The 24686-nt window shown below is 38.0% G+C and overlaps 1 protein-coding gene and 1 long non-coding RNA gene across 3 annotated transcripts in view; one reads left to right on the forward strand and one right to left on the reverse strand.

Moving 5' to 3' along the window:
• The window catches only part of LOC140943812 (uncharacterized), a 6083-nt gene extending 1391 nt beyond the window's left edge, over positions 1-4692 (reverse strand). Inside the window, exons 1-2 of the long non-coding RNA XR_012166636.1 lie at positions 4639-4692; positions 547-673 (exon numbers count right to left, since the gene is read on the reverse strand). This is a non-coding gene — a long non-coding RNA (uncharacterized lncRNA). The remainder of the gene's footprint in view (positions 1-546; positions 674-4638) is intronic.
• A 55-nt stretch (positions 4693-4747) lies between these two features.
• On the forward strand, positions 4748-20647 carry LOC140943790 (uncharacterized). 2 transcript variants are annotated; one of them, XM_073392900.1, is made up of 6 exons: positions 4748-4848; positions 10392-10642; positions 11748-11865; positions 17475-17517; positions 18345-18477; positions 19140-20647. In XM_073392900.1, exons 1-6 carry the CDS (start codon positions 4836-4838, stop codon positions 19653-19655), a joined length of 1074 nt encoding a protein of 357 aa, XP_073249001.1. In that variant the 5' UTR covers positions 4748-4835; the 3' UTR covers positions 19656-20647. The 2 variants fall into 2 exon arrangements, with proteins under 2 accessions (XP_073249001.1, XP_073249000.1); XM_073392899.1 differs by lacking the exon at positions 4748-4848 and adding an exon at positions 8808-8932.
• The last annotated feature ends 4039 nt before the right edge of the window (positions 20648-24686 follow it).

The raw sequence follows: 24686 nt of genomic DNA on the forward strand, positions 1-24686 counted from the left end.
CGGAAGCCACTTTATCCCTTTCCAAAGTATTGCAACCAACGATGCAGGAAAATTTACGTTTTTTGAGATAAAGGGGGAAGCTTTTCTCGCCGTTGCGAATTACTATAACGGATCTTCACATTTTATCAACTCAGTTATTTACAAGTGGAACAGTAACAAATCTGAAAAATATCAAGAGATACCGACCGAGGGGGCTTTTTGGAGCGTAGCATTCCAAATAAACAGCGAGTTGTTTATTGTCTTTGCAAACTATTATAACTTTAAGCATGGTCACTCCGTCAATTCCATCGTCCTAAAATGGTCTGGTGGGTACTTCAGTATATTCCAGTCACTTCAGACTTCGGCGCTGCCCACGTAAAATCCTTTGACATCAATGGTGATACCTTCCTAGCTTTTGCTAACTACCGTAACGGCAACCGAGCTGAAAGTCATAACATCGACTCGTTTATTTACAAGTGGAATGGCAGCAAGTTTGAGCTGTTTCAATCCATCCCTACCCGTGGAGCCTTTGCGTTGTATCCATTTATTACATGCGGCCAAACTTACCTCACTACCGTCAATTACTACGATGGCGAGAAGAACGTTCATCGATATAGTACTACATTAGACGTGTACCAATTCAATGGGGAGCACTTCATCAAATATCAAGAGATTCCTACCCAAGCGGCGATTGCTGTAACAAAATTCGATTTCAAAAATCAAGTCTATCTTGTTATTGTCAGTTATTACAACGAAATTGAAAACAAATACAGAATAAACAGCAATTTGTTTAGGTGGATCTAGAATGAAGGTATTAAGACTGAAAAACATTGCCCAGTGGTTACATCATTCACCTAACTGAAAGACGTTATAATTACTTACTAGCAGAAGGTTCAAGTAACTAAGTAACGGAGCTGTTTCACGAAATTAATCAGAATTCAAACTGTGAGAACGCCACCAATTAATGCATGAGTGAAACAGTTGAACAATATTTATGGCTAAAAAATAAAAAGAAGGTACAAATAATACACAGCAATTACAAAAAGAGGCAAGGATAGGCAAACCTGAAGAAGATTGAAATGGATTGAAAACTTGTTAGTTAGCCTGCCAGGTTTTCAAAGTTCATTACTTATTGTAACATGAAAATGAGAGCAGGAAATCATATAACAAAAACTCGAGTGTTGGACCCATTTTCAAGACGAGGCGGAAGAGCTTCAAATTAATTTTACTCCTTTCGACAAATTTGGCCAAAAATTTCTTCAGTTGACATGCGCATGCACTCCTCTTACTTGTAGTTACTTAATCTTTTCTCTTCCTGGTATCCATCGTTGGTGCCCAAATCCTCCCCACGTTCAAATGAAAGGCTAGTGTTCCTTTAATTATATTACGTCAAAAAAAGAAAGAAAGAAAAAATCTCTAAAATTAAAATCCTTTGAACAGATTTTTTGTTTAATTTCAAGACATTCAACACTATAATTTAGAACTCCGGGTACCCACTGTCAGGGAATCTGTCAAGGTGTTTACATGATAAGAAGCCATCCATTATTCAAGTGTGGACCATTTACAGAGCACAACAAATGCTGTACATGTATCTGTTGGGAACAGCAAGAATTATACTTAGGCTGGTTGTAGACAAGAGCACATAACGGGCAGCTATACTAGATTTGACACGATAGAATAGAATATAGAATAGAATAGAAAACTTTATCAATGTGTCTCAGCCGTATAGCTCGGACGTACAACGGGGGTGTGGGTGTGGTTACATCACCCCCCCCCCCCCCCACCTCTTTTACCACAGTGGGGGTATGAATTTGCGTGAGCGTCCCAGGGTTAAGGGCCCGTCTAAAAAGATAAGGTTTTGGTTGTATATTCCTCCGTGGTGGCATGGCGTCCTTAATTGAGGTGTAAACCGGAGACCGCGAGCAAATTGTTTTCTGAAGATCTGAAATCTTGTATAGGAATTTAGCTATTAGTATACAACGTGATCATGTGTTCAGTGTAAGTCTGATATACCCTGTATATACTTAAATGGGCCATTTCCGAGATCCATACTTTCAAAGAAAGAGAACCTTTCTTGTGAAAACGAGTTTTATTTGAATGAGAATTAAAAAAAAACTCATGTCAATGGCTTTGCACTTAGCCTCGCTTTGAAACAGAGGCTTAGAGCAACTTCTGCTCGGAGAACATCAGACGCTGTGGTGATTCGCAGCTGAGAAGTGCAATATGACAGGCCTCGAGAGTATGAGAAACAACCCGAGCAGCTGGTCTGCGTTCTGCACACGTCCGAGTTGTTTAATAATTACATTCGCATTTTAAGAGCCTGTACACGAACGCATTTAGTGACACGTACGAATACTAAAAATACTGTAGGGAAAATAATACGATATAAGGAACAGGTTCTTTCTGGGCTGCTCAGGGAGCTAATTCAACAGACTCAATTCACCCGCAACGAAGATTGTCAACGAAATAGTTTACGCGGATTTATGTTCAACGATTGACGTGAATAATTATACTCAACGGCATGCATGAATAAGGATGTATATATATGTTGTAGTTAATTTTTTATCTCAGGTAATAATTTTGGTTTTTCCTCTGTTTTTGGGTATGTTATTGTATGCTAATGAAGTTGAAACAAAAGAAAAATAGAAATTACCTGGGATAAAAAATTAACTATTACATGATCGTTACAAAGAGGCTTCTAAATTAAAGAGGCCGATTGATAAATTAATGCTTCACTCGTGAACGTTTTTTTACATAAAATAGCTTCTCACAAGACTGTTTTTGTTCGAACGAGTAAGAAGACACGCCGCAACAGACCCTTTTCCACTGTTTAAATGGGACCGTTAGCGAAACTCCGTCAACACGACCGGAAGAACTCCTTAGAATCAGCTGAGTTGCCAAAAAAATTGAAATTGCGATTTCTTAAATAGCTCTACAAATTCGAGAAATTCTAGAGGCCACCGATCGACTTGCTCCCACCATACAAACGGCTGTAAAGTTCGGCGACTTTTTTGAGCTATGTCTTCGTTTAGTTTTTAACAGATCATTCTCAAAAATGGCAACTTTATTGATTTCGAGACGTTCTTTCCAGCTTTCTTCACGGAATTTGGCGTAACTCCATCCTATAGATAATACATTAGTTGTACAATATCAATTGGTGCAAAGTTGGTTTAACTACGTGTACACATAATAATAATAATAATAATAATAATAATAATAATAATAATAATAATAATAATAATAATAATAAAAGAAGAAAATTAGAATGGAGAAGGGCACATTATAGTAAAACTAATCATGGCCCCTTAACAAGATTGACTTTATTCTTTTGTAGTTTTGTTATTCATTAAAACACAAACACCCACGCACGCACACACACGCTAATTTAGGCATACGAAACTGATTTCTGGATCGTAAATAGAGGCACGAGAAGGAAGCTGGGTAAACAAGGGCCTGTGTGAAGGTAGCCTCGTGTAGTGTGTCTTGTGCTTGCGTCCACTTTCTAATCTAAAATCCGGTGGACGATCACCTTCTCATGCTCTTTTTACACATCGTTTTGATTCATCGAAGCTCGTTCCTCAGGACATTAATTAATTCTTGAAACTTTTATAACTTACAGGTTCATAGGGCAATAGAAGCGTGCTAGGTGACTATAAACATGTATCGAGAAAGAAGCGTCTAATGTTGGAAAACACAAATATTTGCTCGTTGCAGGCACAATATCGATAGCTATACCTATTAAACTGATTTATTTTTGTTACTACTGATAGTGTTCGTAGTGGTTGGCTACGTCGTCTTGCAGTCCAACTAAAGAAAAGCACACTTAAATTAGCACTGACATAAACGCTCCACACTAAATATAAAAAATGATGTCCTATTGTTTTGTGACAAATATCACTGTAATGTGGGTGGTTTTGAGGAGGATGATCATTCTTAAAAATGTTTCACATAAAATTTATGAGACTGCCGCAAAAGACAAAGCCCATAGAAGTAAAAATGATTTACCGTACTTCCTCGAATAATAGCCGGGGGCGATTATTCAATATTGTTCACTGAAAGTCGTGCCTTAAATGGTGGTCCTATACAAAAGCCTTATTGGCTTTCTTGGGTTCCCTTGCCTCATCTTTTTTTGTATGTATATTTTGTGTTTTTTGCCAAAAAAATGATAATGATATATTCCCATTAAATAAAAAATATTCAAATAAAATAACCTTAACATATTTGGCTTTTTAAGGTCTTTTAAGTGTTCCAAATTTAGTTCCTTAATAAATTTTCACGAGCTTGAATCATCACTAATTTTGCTGGATCACATTTGCACTGCTTCAACTTGACAAGGAGGTGATAAAAGGAAGAGAAGGTATGGCGAGAGGGGCGAAGAGAGGCGATTAATTTAAATATTTCACCCAAAGGGGGGCGATTATTCGAGTGGAGGCGATTACTAAAAACTTGCGAGCCTTGAATTCCTCTTTCTTTTGCAATTGGCTTTCTTCCAGTAATATTACCATGTGTTGTCTAAAGAGATCCAAAAGTACTTGGACTATTAGTTATAGAGGTCACATTACGAGCATAAATTACGCACTCAAGGTGAGAAATGGTTCATCAGAACTGGAGTAAGTCATAAGGCCAGAGAAAAAGCCTTCTTTTAATTATACATCATACCTTTTATAAATGCCCCTTGGTGATTGCCGCTTTTTCTTTTAGGTTCAGACTGTCTGAACAATATTTAAAAAAAAACATATGTGTTCAGATGTTTTTACCTTGCTGGTATATTACTTTTTACTTGTTCGTGATTGGTTAATTGACGAGCAAGCACTTCGAACTCAGTATTGTTTTGTGTGGAGAGACACTGGTAATTCATGGAGCAAAATGGTAAGCTTTTTACATGATCTCCATAAATTTTGCTTTTCCCTCCACATTCTTTTTGTCAAAAGTACAATGATAGCTATTTTTGTTATAAACTGCAGCTTGCAGCCTGAGTGAAACTTTGGAAGAGTAAAACTAAAAGTGACGTCGCATTTCGAGTTTAGGCGGAGTGAGCTAGCAGATGTTATTGTTGGTTTAGTGAAGTAAACAGTTCCACAGAAATGTTCCTCCGTGTACGTGACATACATTTAATTTATTAAATGTGTTTATAGGCTTGCATGAGCTTTGCTCAAGAAAAAAAATCTCAGCAGGCGCCGTAAATTGATGCCCTGGTACGCGATAGAAAGGTGTTTGCATGGTGTGATAAAATTAATTAAGACCGGAACATAATAAGTAAACCAGACGCCAAGTATCCGCGAGAGACGCGTCCTTTGAGCGCAAGGCAATTAAGGCGAGGAGACAGCCTCCCACGCAACCGTTTTTTTGCGACGTGACCTTTTTGTTTAAAATTAAAAAGATTTGATCATTCGAAATGTATCTTAAAAATAAAAGCTCGCTTCATCCACCCGTAGAAAGTAATTTACATTAATTTAGACTTACTGTTGGTCTGTAAAACATAAACAAATCCAGATCGGACTGCCGGTGATTTGGACGGGGCACGCCAGGCAAGACATTACGTTAAAGCATTTTATATTTCCTTTGTCACTTTGATAAAATTTTTGAAAGAGCGACCCATATTTCATGCGCAAATATTTAATAAATACTCGAGTGCCGAAGTCAGAAAATGCCTCGTGTGACATGACGGGACGTGTGTGACAAGGCACCGCAAAACTTGTTTCCAGTGCCGCTCAAATGAATGGACGGCAGCGATCATGTACGATTTTTGTTTTTGTTTTTGAGGGTCAGGCAGGGATCATGCGATGTAACAGAGTTAAATTATTACTAATTAATTAATATTCTACCTCGGTGGGACTTTCAAAGTTCAAAAGCGCTGTGGTTTTGATTTCGAAACAATTTGAAGTGAGGTATGATCGAGCCTTCGTTTGCTATTTCAAGTCTGTCGAGGGTTACAACCCCCAAAAACATTGGTATGCACTCAAAAAAGAAATATGTGGAGTCCGTCCGACGGGTTTCTCCAGAAATGAAATATTTAGGAGATTTCCTGACGAAAGACGTGGCAACGCGGGAACTTGAACCCGCCAAATCGGCCTGTGCCGTAGTGGAATTCAACAGGATGCCAGCTACTGTGTATGTCGCTTCCACGTGCGTTTGATCACTAGTCTTCTTCGCCAGAAAAGCATTCCACCGGTTGGCCTTGTAAATTCTGTTTTTCTTTAAGGTAGAGGTCAGACTAAAACGGACTTAAGATACATATTAGTGATATTAGACTTGAGGTAAGTTTGTTTTTAGTCAAATCATTCCCAATACAGTGAGGTATTTCTGTTTTCTAAGTCACTTCAATTTAAAAAAAAAAAAATTAGCTTTATTATTCTATTTCGCTTGGGTAGTCAGTTTATTTATGGGCTTTTGATATCAGATGGCAAAACCTAATTCTTATCATTATTATTTTTTTGTACTAACTGGTCCTGTTTCTCTTGGGTAGTCACTTTATTTATGAGCTGTTTTGTTATCTGATGGCAATGATGGCAGAACCTAATTTTCATCATTTTCATTTTGTACTAACTGGTTCTGTTTCTCTTGGGTAGTCAGTTCATTTATGGGCTGTTGTTATCTGATGGCAGGACCTAATTTTCATCATTTTCATTTTGTAGTACTAACTGGTTCTGTTTCTCTTGGGTAGTCAGTTCATTTATGGGCTGTTGTTATCTGATGGCAGAACCTAATTTTTATCATTTTCATTTGGTACTAACTGGTTCTGTTTCTCTTGGGTAGTCAGTTCATTTATGAGCTGTTGTTATCTGATGGCAGAACCTAATTTTCATCATTTTCATTTTGTAGTACTAACTGGTTCTGTTTCTCTTGGGTAGTCAGTTCATTTACGGGCTGTTGTTATCTGATGGCAGAACCTAATTTTTATCATTATTATTTTGAACTAACTGGTTCTGTTTCTCTTGGGTAGTGAGTTCATTTATGGGCTGTTGTTATCTGATGGCAGAACCTAATTTTCATGAATTTCATTTTGTACTAACTGGTTCTGTTTCTCTTGGGTAGTCAGTTCATTTATGGGCTGTTGTTATCTGATGACAGGACCTAATTTTCATCATTTTCATTTTGTAGTACTAACTGGTTCTGTTTCTCTTGGGTAGTAAGTCAGTTCATTTATTGGCTATTGTTATCTGATGATGGATTATTATAATTATTATTATTATTAATATTGTTATTACTATTATTATGAACATCATCATTACTGAGTGATTTATAATTATTTTTCTTTGACACAGGGCTATATGCAGCAGGTGATGGAGTGTACACTGATTTGCTTTAGTTTTCTTTCAGAAATTCACATATAATTTACTTTAGTTACAAAATCATTGCTTGGGTACTGAGATAAACTTTCAGCGACACAGTGTGACAAAATTGTTTTAACCAAAATCATGATAACACCATCAAAACTTTTTTGTTATTAGTATTCTTCTTTAGTTTCAAACGATGCCAATATATGTACGTAAAAATGAAATTATCTTGCCGCTTGTTACCAAGCTATCCGTACTGTAAAACGTCAAATGAAAAGTTATAGCACTCACATGTCTATTAGTTCTTACAAATGATTTTGTCAATGAAAATCGACGACAAAAATTTCCTTTCTGTGGCTTAATTAAGAAGCTTGGGTTTCAAAAAAATGCGTTTGTAAAACACAACCGAGTCAATCATCGTACGTTAAATAAATCAAAGCATTACTTTAGCAAAATAGAATCTTAGGGTTAACTTCCCGTGGCTAGTGCCGGAGAAAAGATTGGGACACCAGATTACTTCAAACCCTCTGGTTGCCTTCCCTTCGCCGTGCCCTTTGAGCTTTGCGTTAGATCTCACGGTTTATTATTTCAGAATCAAGTCGCTATTAAAATGAAGCTGTTATAAGTCGGTAGTAGTTACTGATGTCCAAGAATTCCAAATGTTCCTGTTTCGGGAATCGTAATTTCTCAGAGATTAAATCATTCTCATTGAGTAAACATTAATTTATCACAGGTAAGTAAATGTACTTAATTTATCATATCGAACCTCGTTGCTGACGCCGTTTTGTATAATGATTCTGCCGACTACACAGTAATAGACAGAATAGAGTACACTGTTCCATCAACATAATTGCAAATAATTTCATTCCTCCCGCAAGAATAGATTTTAGGCCGTCATTAAAATGTTTCTCGGGTTGTAAACTTAAGCTTCTCGTAATATTTTCTGAGTCGGCAAAGAGTTTATGTTTCATTTTCAATTTCTCTTTAGTAATAGATATAAACCCCGCTCTCGTTAAGGTTTGGTTCTTGATCTTCGATTATCCCATTAGAGTGATAGTTATTTCTCTTGCTATCGCCTTTTATAGTTATGGTTGTGCGATCAAGAAAGAGCGGGGTTTTTTAACAGTAGAGCCATGCCTTGAATACTATTTCGCGTGAGAAGTAACAGTTGACGTGTGTCTCCGAGTAAAGCCAACAAATGCGTGTCCGTATCTGGAAAACCTTTTTATTATGTCAAGAAATGTCTTATTTACACGTCTCGTGATTCCCACGCCGGGTGTTTTTGGATGTCGGCAAGTGCGAAAAAAGTAATTACCGAGGATTCCAAAGTAACACCTCAGTCGTATGAAGGCGCGAATTGTGATCTCCTGTTTCAGTTAATCATAAGCCATGGGTAGATTCAATCTACCCTTAGCCTAATTTGCATATTTTTTTTGGTGAGCAAAGCCCGTCATGTGAGTGAGAGTTGGAAATATATATATATCACAAAAATTTTGGCATTAAACCCAGCAATCGCATTATCACGAAACGGTAGCAACGTCTTAGAAAGTCAAGCATTTGGGCAAATTTTATAAGAGAAAACTACCTGGCCGTACTGATGCGCAATCTTCTAATTTTCTTGATTCTTCTGTTGCTGCTCTCACGGATACCTGATGGTCTTTATGCTCAGCTGAAAGGTTAGTTTTCCTTTATTTACATCAAATGAAACAAACTGAAAAGTTTTAAAAAAGAACTGTCTAATTACTTTTGATCGTTTGTAAGAGTTAGGTGACGCTCTTTACACGTACGTGAAAAGATCTATAGATCATCACAACCGTAGTTTACTCTAAGCCAGAAATCAGAGAAATGAATGCCCCTCGGTAATTATCGCTTTTTCTTTTAGGTTCAGACTGTCTGAACAATATTTAAAAATATATATATGATCAGATGTTTTTAGCTTGCTGGTATATTACTTTATACTTGTTCGTGATTGGTTAATTAACGAGCAAGCACTTCGAACTCAGTATTGTTTTGTGTGGAGAGACACTGGTAATTCATGGAGCCAAATTGTAAGCTTTTTACATGATCTCCATAAATTTAGTTTTTCTCTCTACATTATGTTTGTCAGGGTACAATGATAGCTATTTTTGTTATAAACTGCGGCCTGTAGCCTGACATTTTGGAGGAGTAAGCTCAAAGTGACGTCGCATTTCGAGTTTAGGTAGAGATGTTGGTTTAGTAAAGTAAACAGTTCCACAGAAACGTTCCTCAGTGTACGTGACATACATTTAATGTATTCAATGTATGTCTTGAACAAAGAGTAGGAAATGTATAAATGACAAGAATTTTGACATTAAACCCAGCAATCGTATTCTCACGAAACGGTATCAACGTCTTACAGAAAGCGTCAAATTCAAGCATTTGGGCAAATTTTGTTAAAAAATCACCTCGCCATCCACATGCACAATCTTCTAATTTTCTCGATTCTTCTTTTGTTGATCTCATGGATACCTGATGACCTTTATGCTAAACTGAATGGTTAGTTTTCCTTAATATTTACATTAAGTAAAAAAAAAGTTTTAAAAAAGAACTATTACTTTATTTGATCGTTTGTAAGCCGATGATTAAGTTTGGCTCTTTACACGTACGTGAAAAGAGGTCATCACAATCCTTTACTCTAAGCCAGAAAAGAAAGGTAAGGCTTTTCCGAAATGAAATTTCGCGTATTGTTCGTCATGACTACAAGGCGGAAAATTAAAATGTAAAAACCATGTTACGAGAGTTGATCCAAATTAAACTTTACTCCTTGTGGAACTTATGGCTTAGAGAAACCAATTTCGATATATTATGAAATGTGTTATTCATTGGTGATCTTCTAGATCATTTCTTTTGTTTTATTCCCCTTATAGCCTCTGAGGCAAGTATGAATTTTAAGATATCGAAATTGGTCTATCCACTAGACAGTGTCTAAACCTGACTACTTCTCTCTCTCTCTCTTTTTTTGTTTTGTATGCTTGTTTGTTTTTTATTTATTAGTCGAAGTGAATCAGTCACCACTCACTGGTCAAGTGTTGTTTCCTTACATTTATTATAGCAAATTATATTTCAAAATCGCTCTCCCTGAAGAATTCAACAATTATTTTTTGTATCTCCCAGAACTCCGTCAAGATGTCTATATAAAAGAAGAGTACCATTATTTAAGCGTGCCTAAAGTTGCAACATTCACAGTGTACGACAGCCTTGACTGCGCCTTTAAATGTCTCCGCAATCCTTCCTGTTTGTCAATCAACCTGGCAGCTTCCAAAGGAGCAGATGGAAAGTTGTGGTGTGAGTTGTTATCCTCAGAAAAGTACAGCAACCCTAAGGAGTATAAAAGGAACAAGAGTTTTCATCACTTTTTCCAAATGGTGGGAAAAATTCTTAACTCCATGTTTACGTCGCGTACCAGGATAGTTATATCTTAATAACCCCCCCCCCCCCCCCGCCCCTACCTACATCAAAAAAACAAAATAATAGTAACGTTAATGACGCCAATCTTTATGAATTCTCTTACAACCCATGACAGATCAGAGAACACTTCTGGTCGGGATTGGCCTGTCTATTAACCTATTCGCTCTTAGAGATTTTGCCGAAAAACGCGTTCTTAAAATGAAACCACTTACAGCCAATTCAGAACCACCAGACTGCCTGTGCCGAGACTTGAACAGCCTCCCGCTGTGAGGAGGTCGAAAAGAGTTAGAAGTCGACCAAAAGCTCTGGGCGACTATGTTCAGTATTGAACTTGACTATGACCTAGTCACTTGCATGTTTCTTTATGTGACAAGAGACATTGTTACAGAGTTTATAAGTTAAGGACTTTGAACAAGAAAAAGTTTGTTTACCTTGTTTGTTTCAAATAAGACCGTATTAGCTTTTTCATTTGTTTTGCTGCGGAATATATGTAAGTTTTTGTGCGAGAAAGAGAGATCTAGAGAATGTACTACAGTGTACAGCGGTTTTGGCCCTTACTTACATCCGGGACTTGCATCCTGGTTGATTGAAATGAGAGAGAGCGCGCGAAGAGAGTTGTTACTGAGTGTTCGGGCGGCCGTGTTGTTTTTAAGCCCTTTCAATACTACAGTGATCCCCATTTTAATTCTACAATGTTAAAAGTTATGATAGGTGAAAAATACAACGGAAAAAATGGTTATCTTGTTCAATTAGAAACATAAAAGCGAAACATCATAAAGGGCTGTAATTTTAAAGAGTTTTGGTAACTGTGACCTTCATAGTGTCTTAATTAGAATGTAATACAGCCGCCGCCCGGCCAATCGCTCCGGTCCAGGCTACAAGGGATATTTTCGAGAAAGGCGTTCTCTCGCGAAACGTCTTAGCGAAAGAAAGTGAATTGAGAGCCAGCTGTATCACAGGCTAAGCTTCTTCTCAAGACGAACTGTCCCTGTAACTTTACAAAAATGTCTTTTAGCAACATTTTTCTATCGATCAAAGGTTCGTATCCATTGTTATTTGCAGTCTCCATGCATGTCATCACCGTGCCAAAACGGAGGCACCTGTGTAGCGAACTACAAAAATTACAATTCCATGGAATGCCATTGTAAAGAGGGTTTTTTTGGAGAATTTTGCGAAACAGGTAATGGCTCTGAATAAATTAATTCCTTAGGAGTATAGAGTGTTTTCACTCACGTGGCCAGCATATATGCAAATTTATTGGAACAAAAGAAAGCGTTTGCATAAGAAAAGAGTTCAACTCCCAGAGGACTGGTTTGGGACACCAGTATGGCCGCCGTTTCATTGTTTTGGGACACCAATATGGCCACCGTGACGTCATGTGAAAACACTCCATTGATTAAAATTTTGATTAAATTAAATGTCTTGATAAGTATCATCATTTAATTTTCTTATGTTTATTTATTTATTTACCTTATTCATTTTTATATTCAATAATCTCTTTTATAAGAACAAGTTAACTAACTTAGAAGAAAGAAAAGAAGAAGAAGAACTTTACAACACACACATGATGTGATTCTACAAACAGAAGCTGTACTGATCGTGAAGACCTCCCACCTTTGTTAAAATCCGGGGGGTCTCCTGTATAAAAGTGACAGGGATGCTCGTCGTCTCGTCGTAAATGTCTCTCGTAAATGTCTTGATAAGTATCATCATTTAATTTTCTTATGTTTATTTATTTATTTACCTTATTCATTTTTATATTCAATAATCTGTTTTATAAGAACAAGTTAACTAACTTAGACGAAGGAAGTTTACAACAAGTGAGAAGCTGCATGTAGTGATCGTGAAGACCTCCCAACTTAGTTTAAATCCGGGGGCCTCCCATATAAAAGTGACAGGGATGCTCGTCGTCTCGTCGTGGAAATTGTAGATTTTGGTCTCACTTGGAAAGTTTCAAAAAGTTTTAGTATAGTCTCCTTTAAGGGTTAGTAATAGAGAGGAGGAGTCGTTACGTCACGTTGCCATGGTAGCAAAAGTTTTGGATGACAACAAACCGATTAAGTCACTTACATGTAAAAGTCTATTCGCACTATTTCAAACTTCACCGATCTTATTCAAGTTCATTTAATTTGGCAAATGTTTTCTTTGGTACCATATCAGTCTATAGTTATCTAGGTTTAGAAAAGGAAAGCGACAATTTTTGTGTTGTGTTGATCTAATCCATAAAGCAGGCTTGTGAAATTGGGACGTTTCATGTCGTACTGGTGCAACGACGGCAAAGAAAGGTACAAAATAACGTGCACGGCACGTGCAAAGTTGTTGTTTGTCAACATAAACATATTATTTTTTGCCGTTCTCCTTGCCGTCGCCGTCGTCGCTGGTTTTGTTGTCAGCCAGAAATGGTGCTTCCATGGTAACGTGACGTCACACTTCTACTCTCTATTAAGCTTAAGCCTCATTCACATTAGTCTCTTTCGGGTTTAATTTTAATTTTCCGTCGAGCATCCGCGTCACTTTTATATGGGAATTCCCCCCCCCGGGGAGTTTAAATGAATTGCCGATTGCCGTCTATAAGATTTCTGATCAGTCTGTCTAGATTCATTTTATAAAGAACAAGAATCGCCGAAAGGCGATTTTTAACTGGGCTGCCAAGGGGCTATTTTTTCTGAGGGGAGGGGGCGGCTATACACACTCAGGCTACCATAAAACCTTGTCGGCAACCATTGCATGCGACAGAACCTCATGTGAGACTGAAACATAAACTCATTCAAAACATTGTACCCTTTTGAAAGACTTTCGTAACCCAAAGAAAAGAGTACCATTTTTAAGTGGGGGCTGTATAATAACTTTTAAATTCCACCACTATGAATAAAAATAGACAAGTTAGCCATTAATTCTAAGCAGGAAACAATTTGCATTATTTCCACGTACCCCTCCCCTAATCCCACTGTGCCCCAAAATATAGCGTGACAGTATAACGTGACGTAAGTGGAAATTCCAAAAATTGTTGTCGTTCTACGAGTATAATGAGCTGATTTACACTAGACAGAAATATTGTATTATATGAAAACCAGAAGTATACTAAAACAGACAGTTAACTGCCCATTGATCCCGCCTGATCCAGGGGCCTCACTGACTGCACGGAGACTTTACTGCGCTTTTCACAAACATGCGAACTCTAAAGTTCAAAAGCCACCTTCACAATTGTGTTTATCGCTGCCGTCAATCATAATTACGATCAAAAGCAACGAACCTTGAAACACCCAAAACGGATCGAAATCCACAAATCACAAACCATGACCTTTTGAGCCCGTGAAGTAGAGTTTTGTTTCCTAAGAGGTCCGTTAAGATGATTGACAGCAGCGAAAAACGCAATCGTCGGTTGGCTTCTGAACTTCGGAATTCGCATGTTTGTGAAAAGTGCGATCCTAATTTGCGGTCCACAGTCTACAAGAAAACGCACTATTTTTTCCACGAGAAGAAAAATATTCAGTTTTAAGATTTTCCTGATGGTATTTTTCTCTAACTTAAAGGAATAAAATCCTTTGCATTTTGAGACCTAAAAAAGTTTAAAGACTTCTCGCTCGCATGTTGCGTTCACCAGCACGCACTTCAAACAATGTAAATAGATGAAACGATCGATAACATATTTTCTACCTGATACCGATGCGAGTTAAAAATTCGCTCCAGTTCTGTTTGTCTCACCCAAGACGAACTTTTCTTCATGGAAGATAACTATGCCGCTTTATAACTCGTCCGAAGTTTTTGTGCCAGCTAAACAATATGGAAACACTATTTACAGTGACTCCTTGGATATTAAAAAGACTGAACGTGATGCACTATTATGCCTTTGTTTACTTCGGATCACATCTTCAAGCGAAGTCCCTCTTTTCAAGCGATTCATCTCAATGCACAATAATTGACCCTTATATTAGTTAAAACCCTATGGTTCATTTTTTATTAATACTGTTTTTGCCCCTCACATTGACTGTGTTCGTTGGTATTCAAAACACCTTTACGAAAATAAAGGTCGTATAAGTCATGTGTGTTATGTTTCGAGATAAATGGATTATACGCTTTTTTAAGTTTCCATTTTGCGGTGACTTCAGTGAACATCTTCATAAAATGGTAAAAGAAATATCAAGAAACATTACGAGAGCTAAAAAACTTTCAAAGGTATGTTTCTGAAACTCGCTAATGCTGACATCAATATAGCGTGCTTGCTGAATGGGCGAAAACACAGAATTGTGATCACAAGATCATGTACAAATTTAATGATAAAAGCTGAGCAAGATACAAATACAAACAAAAGCAAACCCCCTGAAACCTCGACGTGGGCTACACTTGTATGCTCTACTCAGTCACCAAACCTTGTCAGTAATAGCTCCTATTTTCCTCAAGTCGCTCTCTGTGAAGCTCCCGGATGGGATGTTCCGGTGAAGCTTTAAACTTGTGCATTGTGCGCGAAATTCTCAGAGTCCCTATTTTTGTCCGTGTCTTCTTTATCATCAGTATCCGAAATTTAGACCTCCAAAGTGGCGTGTGTTGCATTAAATAGAAGGAAATATTTAAAGGAAAAGCCAGTCTTCTAACATGGCAAAGTTGTCACGTCCCTCGCTCATAGACGTGCGTAGTGCCATTCATCGGCAACTGAGTTGTTCGCTTCACTGACTACGAAGGCTTACAATCAAGTCTTCAGCCATAGTGTCGTCAACTGGTGGAATACCTTGCTCATAAATTGTGCTTCTTAATTGCTTCTTAATTGCTGTTCACGAAGCGGCTCCAGCGTTCCAAACCTGACGCTCACAGTCATCTTTAAGTGTGAACCTACCGTGAACAGCTTGTCGGTTTGAATGCAACGCGAGCATTTCTCTGAGTTTCCCAGTGCCAACATCATCTAACTGACTTAAACTCGAACAATAAAAAAAATTATAGAGTGACTCCCATGATCGAATCGCTTCGAACAACGCAAATACACTTCTTCAGGTTCGCAACGCTTTGTGGGTTTTTCAGGGGGACCGCAGACGAGGTACAAAAAGTATCCGTGCAAGGGTTCGTGCAAGAGAAACTCATATGAAACCATTTGTGAGAACATCGTTTCTCGGTACGAGACCCTCGTGTCTTCCCTCCCCCGGGAGACCACTTTTTGACACCGACGACCGAAAGCCCATTTTATGACTGGGCGCACAGGCAGCCCAGTAATAAGGCAACTAAGAAAACAAGGCAGCTAGTCGTACTACGTTGGTTTCCTTTGTCCTCTCTCTGTTCTTTCTTTGTAGGCGTTGTTGCTGTCTTTGTTGTTTTGTTTGTTGTTGTTGGTGGTGTTTTCCGAGACACAAAATCTGTTATTTTGTGTCATTTTGGCCAAAAACAAAATATATGTAATTTGTTTGTGCGTCTTTCCTTAATTTTTCTTCTTAAGTGTGCTGGGCATAAGTATGAATGCCAGTTTGTTATTCTTGGGTTGCACGTGACGTCACCAAAAATAAAACTAAGAAACTATCGATTCTTCTGAGTTTCTACTTTCACGAGGTATTACAGTACCTAAACACCTTTACATAAACAAATTTTTAGTTCAAAAGGGTTCTTCGTTTTGCAAGAGGGGACGCTTGAATTTCCAGGCTTTTGCGTGACGCTGCATTTAGCTGGCGGCCGGGAAAGCTATTATGTGGGTTAAAAACATTACCGATTTTGAGAGATTTTGCAATCTAAACATTCCTTGTCTCCGAATAAATATTACTGTAATCTTTATAAGTTCCTCAAGCGAAGAATTCGAGCATTAGTAGGAAAACTCGAAAACAGATGTTTCTGTTGGTATCCGGCGGCCATATTGGTGTTCCTGAAAGGGACACCAACATGGCGTTTCCATACAAAGCTTTATAAATTTAGGTAAACCGTTTTTCCCAATATCTCGCATTTGAAATATTTCAAAGACCTGATTCTTGGCAGGGGTTTTTGTATATTTATCTTTTTTCATTTCCCAGATTCTAGTCCTTCTGTATTGAATGGTTTGCATTTTTAATTTTCATTGCGTGACCGTGCAAGCCGAGAATAAGGCATCATACTCCTTTCAGAAATTTCATATTGTACATGTCTAGATGATTTTTTGAAAACGAACCTTTTGAAATTTGCAGCTATTTGAGTGACGCAGATATAATATCCCCAATTTGATTTGGAGAAGAACCCGGGGAGGGGGGACTCCGCATATGAAGGTGGTACGGATGTTCGTCGGAAATTTTGAATTAAAGCCCTAAAAGAGACCGATCTGGGCGTGGCCCAAGCTTTTTATGACCCCTAAAAGAGACCATGTTAAAACACAGACAAATGAAAAAAAAAAGACTTTTAATAATGGCAAAGACATTATCGTCAAACACTTTTACCCATAAGTAGTTTTTAAAAGCATCGTCATTAATCGTCAGTCCACCATACTCGCTTCTTGCATCTTTGTGAAAAACTGCAAAATATCATTAAACAATATATACATCATACCGCTAAATACTCTCATGGCCGAAAGCTGGTATATCAAATATATGTTTTTATATTTTTTCCCGTGCAACCCTAAACGAGACTTTCACGGCTAAATATGATGGCGTTTTGCCCAGAACACCCAAAGTGAGACCAAAATCCGAAATTTACACCCCTAAGAGAGACGACGAGGATCCGTACCACCTTTATATGCGGAGTCCCCCCCCCCCCCCGGGGAGAACAATTGTTGTTAGTAATAACTAACACGCGTGGCGACAGCTCTTGGCTGTATTTACAATATGTTATTCTTATTATTATTTTCAGTTGCAAAGTCATGCCAAGTGGTTTATGATCATCTCTCAGAGAAGTTAGTAATTCAACTTTTATTCCCCACCCCCCCCCCCCCCAAAAAAAGTGATAGAATGTGATTTTCGTTGTCTGTAGATCTACTACTGAAAGGAGACGAAAAAGTCTACTTTTCTGGCTTAATATGAGACTTAAATTAATGGAATTCTTTGAGTTTATTTTTCGCACAGGGAGCCCGAGCCCTTTATTAATATCACAGTTAGTAATTCTTAGTTCAGTGAAGCCTGCAAGCAAGCTCTCCATTTGGGGAATATCATGAGAAGTTGACGCCCGAGAGACACGCGAGAGGAGAAACGAAAGCGGGGGGCGGGGGAGAGAAAGGAGAGCTTGCAACGATCACTTCTTTCCTCGGCGCTTCGACTCGCTTCGCTCGCCTAAATAGGAGAGCATACTCTCAGGCTAAGTTCAGTAGTAGACTTGGGTGCAAGGTCAGCAAATCATCCCTAATGTAACACAAAGTTCTGCATTGTAACCTCCTATACACGTCAGAAATAGTGGAAAAATAATTGGTGTACAACTCATATGTTGACCCTTAATTGCGTTCAAATTCTCATCAATACAATATACAGCAATTGCAAAATGAGACTTGATCTGCTCCCTCTCTGCAGCCAGCTTGAATACCTTAAAATGAGGGACGTCTTTGTGTTAAAAAAAACTACTTTTTTCATATTGCATGAAGGCCCGGTCCAATAATTGTGCTTTGTTTTGTTTGTTTTTCTATTGCTTAAATTTTTCGTAGACAGTATTTACACATAGTTTTTTTGTGGCAGTTCAAAATGAAAATAAAAGCTGAAAGAAATAAGAGTCCTGCTTGAATTTTATTTGTAGGTTGAACGGGACTCACTTGGTTACTCTAATCCTTGACTCCGAACCAATTTCTATTCTTTGTCATTTCAATTTGAGAGATTTTGGATGTGGAGATGGAGGATGGACACCGGTAATGAAGATGGACGGCAACAAGGTAACATCTGCTGAGTATTTGTCTCGGATCAGTCTAACGCCCGTTCCCTTTTAAGTTCCAACAAATTCCCTTCTTGTTTTGCAAATTTATTGATTATTTTGAACTCATCAACGTACATGAAATAGTCTGTGTGAAATTCTGAAAGCTCTTCAGCTGGTTGGAGCATTATTGGATGGGTGGGGGGTGGGGGGGACTTCAAAACCGTTTAGGGTCATTATGGCCACCAGACCTTGCGATTTTATCTAAAATTTAGCTGGGGACATTTCATGTTGTTCGTGACGTAAACTTCAACATGGAAGTTGCCATAACAACAGAGTATTGTCAGCCATGTCCTGTACTATTCTATTCCATTTCCACAAGAAAGGACTTATTCCTGAATTCTTGATGGATAAGTAAAGCAATAAGTAATTAGAAAAGTAATGTATTAAACTTCCTGCTTACAAAAGGGCTAAGTAAACGTTTGTCACAATTCATCACAGGGTCTGAAACATGGATCATGCAATATGCATCAGTTTTCACTGAAGCAAACTTACATGTAATTGGAATAGGTGCATGTATACATGGTTTTAAGAGAATTAAAGGGGGAATGGATAAGCTCCAACCAAGTCTTATATCAGTTTTTATATATGTCAATTCACTAAGGAGTTAAAATTCTTTCACAGAGCACTTTTCGTTACGATGATAACATCTGGAAAAGCAGAAGAGCCTTAAACCGTGACGGAGGGAAGACTGGGTTCGACTCACAGGAGACCAAACTTCCCTCCTACTGGAGCACATCCTTCTCTAAGATCTGCCTCGGCATAAAGATCGGTCAGCAGCCGGTCAGATTTATTGTCATCAACAAGCTGGCGAACTCCTTGTACTCTCTGATCGCTGATGGGCAATACCGCGGCACCTCACTGGGTCGTGACAAGTGGAAGTCGCTGATTGGTTCTGAGGCCTCCTTCCAGAAAAACTGTAACAAGGAAGGGTTTAATGTAAAGCCTAGTGGCGGCAGCTACTACAGAACAAGAATCGGTATTCTGGGTAACAATGAAGACAACTGCGGTAATTGTGACTCCGTAATCGGATTTGGTAATAGTGGATATCTTGGTAACTATTGTGGGAATTTGGCTCCTTTCAAAGCAGACAACGGCGATAAGAATATTACAGGGATAGGTTATGTCCTGGTGCAGTGAAACGGTACTTAGACATTTAAACCGAGAAACTCAAGAAAGCCATATTCGAACATCACGATCACCTGAAAAAAACTTTGAGTAACTCACGGTATTGATACTGATTGACCAGTTTTCTTTCGGAGCAATCCACAGCTTGTCCAATACAACTGCATCGCCAAATGTTGCATGTAATATTCCTTGTTCTTTAAGACATAGGGCAAAATAAACGCTCCAAAAGTAGTTGTCCCTGTTCTATACTAGCATCTACACAAATATTAAAAACTAGCTATCTTAATTATATAATAAAATTAATAATTCTGTTGTATCGCTGAGTACTTTTAGGAGCTCTGCTGCATTTTCACTGAGCCTGTGGGATAAGCTATTTATTATCCCACCCGGTTACGCATCAAACCACTTAGTAGGAATACTGTAAAAGTGGGAATCAGTGTGACAAACTTTTTTGCCTCGCACGCGCGTGGTAAGGACGTGCATGAATTGCTAAGGAAACTGTTTTCAAGACCACAAGTCTTCCTGTAGTAAGGCCTCAGATTAAATACAGTGTCGTCTTTTCAGATCTGCAAGAACGACGGACTGGCCTCTGCTTTGCATGAAAACTGCTACGTCACAGTAGTTTTTTTAACTTTATATCAGACCAGGCTTTGTTGTTCTTGCTTCTCATGCTACGCCACTAGAAATTACACATATTAATCTGTCGATGATGGCCCGCCGAGTTTTTTGACGTAAATTTTATTGTAATAATGTCGTTGTCATACCTGTCGTAAATTGTAATAACAGTCGTCGTAAACTGAAATTGTAATAACCAAGTTATCGTAATTAAATTGTAATAACATGACGTTGTGGTTAATAATTTGTAATAAGCCGAGCTTGACTAAAACTGTATAAAACTGCATTGAAATTCGTTAATTTATTTTATTTTACGTCAGAAAACGAATATGTATCCTTAACCAAGCGAAAATTAGGCAGCATTCCATGGTTTTCTCCTGGAGTTAAAAGCGGGAGAATAAATTTATGGGAGTGTATTTTAATGCATTACCCTTGTTCACACGGGGAGGGGGCTTTTGAGGTGCTCCCTAACATTGAGGGGTATAACTTTAATAACCATTCATGCTATGACCGCCAAACTTCGCGACTTTTCCTAAAGTTTAAATCTTGATCAACACTGACGTTGATATGGCGTGTACTTACGTCAGTTAGTTTAGTGACCTTTACTGAGAACTTCTAACTTCATATTTACACTAATGATTTTATCAACATTCCATTTTATATGTACACCTTTAACATTTATATTGCATGCAAGGAGCTTAATTCGGAGTATGGAAAGCCGGTCCCATCCTAGCTCGTGTAGTAAGAGCGCTTTCAGTCACGTGGTCAGCAGTAACGCAACCATCGCCCACACTCAAGCAGAATATTCCTTCCGACCAAAAATTTAAGTCTAAAGAAAAATAGTTTTATTCTTGTTATGCTTCTATGTTGTTTTTAATGTTATTATTTAGCAGCTTTGGTATTATAACATCTTTTTAACTTCTCTGCATATGCGTATAGTGATTTGCGTAAGAAAATCATTTTCCTGATGCCAATTCACTAGATGCTTTCCAAACATCTAAGCATTGTGGGTTCCGTCGTTATTCTTCTAAATTTTTTTTTTCATTAATGTTTTGTTGTTGTTATTGTTGTTGTGTTTGTTTTCCGTTTGTTTGTTTGCTTTGTCTTTTTAGGAGTGAAGTTACCACTCTTTACTCTTCGTGTTTGTGTCTACTTGAATGTATAACCTAAGAGTTTAGAAATATAGAAACGTTTCCTCCTGTTCATTCTAAAAGAAATAAAATAATAAAATCCCTGCAAAGGAGAGTCATCCTTGTTTTTCTAAAGGAACGTAATATGTTTGAGCGTGCCCCCGACGCATCGCAGTGTGAGTAAAAAGTCGATTGCTAATTGCAAATCAGATACCACTGCGCACCTGATAGGAAACGGGTCCCGATTGGAGATTCGAATTCGTACAATGGATAGAATTGCCTCAAGTGATGTAGTTCCCTCCTGATTTGGCAGTTTTCTCCGACAATAAATCCCTACAAATTGAGTCAGTTTGTTGACGAAAAGCTTGATGTGGTGGAGAAAGCAGTTCTTCTATCGTACCTAAAGCTTCTTACCAGTTAAGAAAGTCAATTTGGTCAAATCACTTAATATACTTTGCCCAAATTGTTCCAAATTTTATGATATACCATTTTTATGAATAATTAATTGCTAAACGCGACCTCTCAGTGTGGCTGTGAAAAATAGATGACTTGTAAATCTTATAGTTGTTCGCTTTGAGTAAACTACTGAGTAGACTTAGTCCCAAGCGTAGAACAGGCATTTTTGCTGTGATGGCGACTTGGAATTCAGAACCAGTTTTCATGTTGGTTTGTACTCTTTGGGGTATTTGGCTAAATTGCATCTCAGTGACTGCAAATGAAGGTGACATTAATACATTCTGACATATTTTGCAGTTTATGTGACCTGAAGTACACGATTTCAACGTTTGCTCTTTAATCCCGAGCCGTGTGAATCTGAGTCCACTAGCTAGTTTTTACCATCACACTTGACCACATCCTAATGCTATCATCAATTTATGCTTGGCTCAGGTCTCAGGCAACGACCCTTTTTCCTATAGGGAACAGCCAGAATTACTTGCGTTGAGGTAAACTTTTCAGTAATTAAACCCGATATTTCTCTAGAGGAAAGAAAAGAAAATCATTCCAAGATATTCTAAATTTTAAAAGTTATGATGATCACGCAGTCAATTCGCTTAAAAATTCCATGTCCAACACAGTTCTTGCTTGTATTGGTTGCCTTGCAAAACAAGAATTTTCGTCAACTCGAAGTTGATGGTACGTTGATTAAATAAACTGTTTGTGAAGACTTCGAATCTAATTATCATTATTATTGTTATTATTATTATTATTATTATTATTATTATTTACCTTGAACAAATTTCTTTTTCAACTCATTTGATAAAAACAAATAATTGTCTTAATTACTCTTATAGGGGTGACGAATGGTCTTTGCGAGCATTCGCGACCATGCCGAGCACTGCCATTTTTTTGCGAGCACGAGCAGAAATAAAAAATTTGCTTTGCGAGCTTGCGTGCAACGCAAAAATTTAGGGAGCACGAGCGAGCGAGCACTCGTTTAAATTTTGCGAGCAAATAGAGCAAAGGTAAAATTTTGCGAGCAGTTAAAAATTTCAATGGACTATTCATCACCCCTTCTTATAGAGACGCTGCAGAATATTTTCTTTAGAAAAAAAAAAGTGTTTGTTTTTTTATTTGCTCTTGACTGTCGGCTACTCCCAAGCTGGCTGACTTTAGTGAATGACGCGGCTGCAGTAATCCTGTTCAATTTTCGTTCCCGGAAAGCTCATACGCAGAGCTTGGAAAAGACAACTCAGACTCTCAAATGTGTGCTTGCTCTGAATTATTTCTGCAATGTTTAGGACTTCAATTCATGGGATTGAAATCTGTAAAACAAGAGAATTAACACCAATTTATGTTCTTTTGTTCTCGTCGTAGCTGGGTGCCGCCGATTAAAATTTATTTCACCTGGGGATAACCGCCGACTCGTGAATCACGCTATTTTGAATCGTTCTACCGGTATTCACGGATCATGTCATCATTTTTGTGCCATGGAGAGGGACTGTGTGTCAGTTAACATTAGTCCTGTCTTAAATGACACAATGGTGTGTGAATTGAATGATGCTGACGCCCTACAGAATCCAGGTGATCTTAAGGTGACACCAGGTTGGACCTATAGGGGAACGGAGGTTAGAAACACTTTCATCAGCTAGTCATGTCTGATTCATACGGCTTAATCCAAAAAGCTACTTATAGCAATTAAGGCCCTAATTAGATTGGAGCAGGTCGAAAATGCAAAGGGGGAAACAAGAGAGACAAGACACAGAAAATTCCTCGCTTTACAAGCCTCTGTGCCCGATATTAATACTTAGTATTTTGCTTGTATAATGCGCTTTATTTGTTTGGCTGATTTTTAAGGCAAGGCTTCATAGTAACTTCGTAACTTCTTCCGTCCGACAACAAACCAATTAGCTAACCAGGCTGAAGTTGATAACAGCAAACGCCCTTGACTTTAAATCTAAGAGTCCCTTACAACGTGTAGAATTTTTAATTTGTTTTTGTTTTATTAAATTTCAAGGATTTCTCTTTTCATTAGAATATGTGCTCCAGTAACCCGTGCTTCAACAACGGGGAGTGCCTGAATGGATTCACTGATAAGAAATATCTCTGCTTGTGTCCAGACGGTATTGGTTATACTGGTGAAAAATGCAATAACGGTAAGAGTGAACGGACTAACAGACTTTTTTATGCGTGATGAGGATACCCAGGAATACCCAGATCCCGACTGTTATCTACCAGATTCCCACATCTTTCGGAGATCCAGTGAAAGAAAATGAAAGAATAATTATTCAATTGCATTGAAGGAGGTTTTTACCTTTTGAAATTTCCCTTAGTCTCTCATATTTTGCTTAATTGTTTTCAAACTTTACAGCGGCGTTCAGTCTCGCTTGCTTGGAGATTATATCGAGAAATGAGGAGGTGATTAATTCTACTCGAAAAGGATTTACTCGCTAAAGGTTTATTACTTCCTACCTTATCGACGTCAAATCGGATACTTTTTATTTGTTTTTGAATTAATTTGGTACGCGTGTTAGCGACGACCGGAAATACGTCTGCGGTCGCAGGCTTACGCGTGTATAAATTTCTCGGAAATTCAAGGGCCTTGATCCCAGATAAATTATAATTACATCTCATTGCCAGAGATCAAAAAAGTGATTTACATGGCATGTCATTTAATCACAGCCGAAAATAAATCGCATGCTCATCACAAGACCATTTGCATACAATGAAAGTTTACAACACCCGACCATCGCAGGTTTACTAAATTAAAAAATTAAGATTCTTATTTTTTCGATCACTCAGTACGTAGTGTTTACTTGTTCCAAAGTAATCAACGCTTTCAAGCGATAGTATTCGTGGA

This window comes from Porites lutea, chromosome 7, assembly GCF_958299795.1.
Source record: "Porites lutea chromosome 7, jaPorLute2.1, whole genome shotgun sequence".
In the NCBI taxonomy this organism is placed as follows: domain Eukaryota; kingdom Metazoa; phylum Cnidaria; class Anthozoa; order Scleractinia; family Poritidae; genus Porites; species Porites lutea.

Excerpts from the sequence above, each read along its gene's own strand:
- LOC140943790 (XM_073392899.1), top strand. The coding sequence starts at position 8,854 with ATGCGCAATCTTCTAATTTTCTTGATTCTTCTGTTGCTGCTCTCACGG. Across the intron at positions 8,933-10,391 it reads TCTTTATGCTCAGCTGAAAG|AACTCCGTCAAGATGTCTAT; the intron begins GTTAGTTTTCCT and ends TGTATCTCCCAG. Across the intron at positions 17,518-18,344 it reads TATGATCATCTCTCAGAGAA|GTTGAACGGGACTCACTTGG; the intron begins GTTAGTAATTCA and ends TTTTATTTGTAG.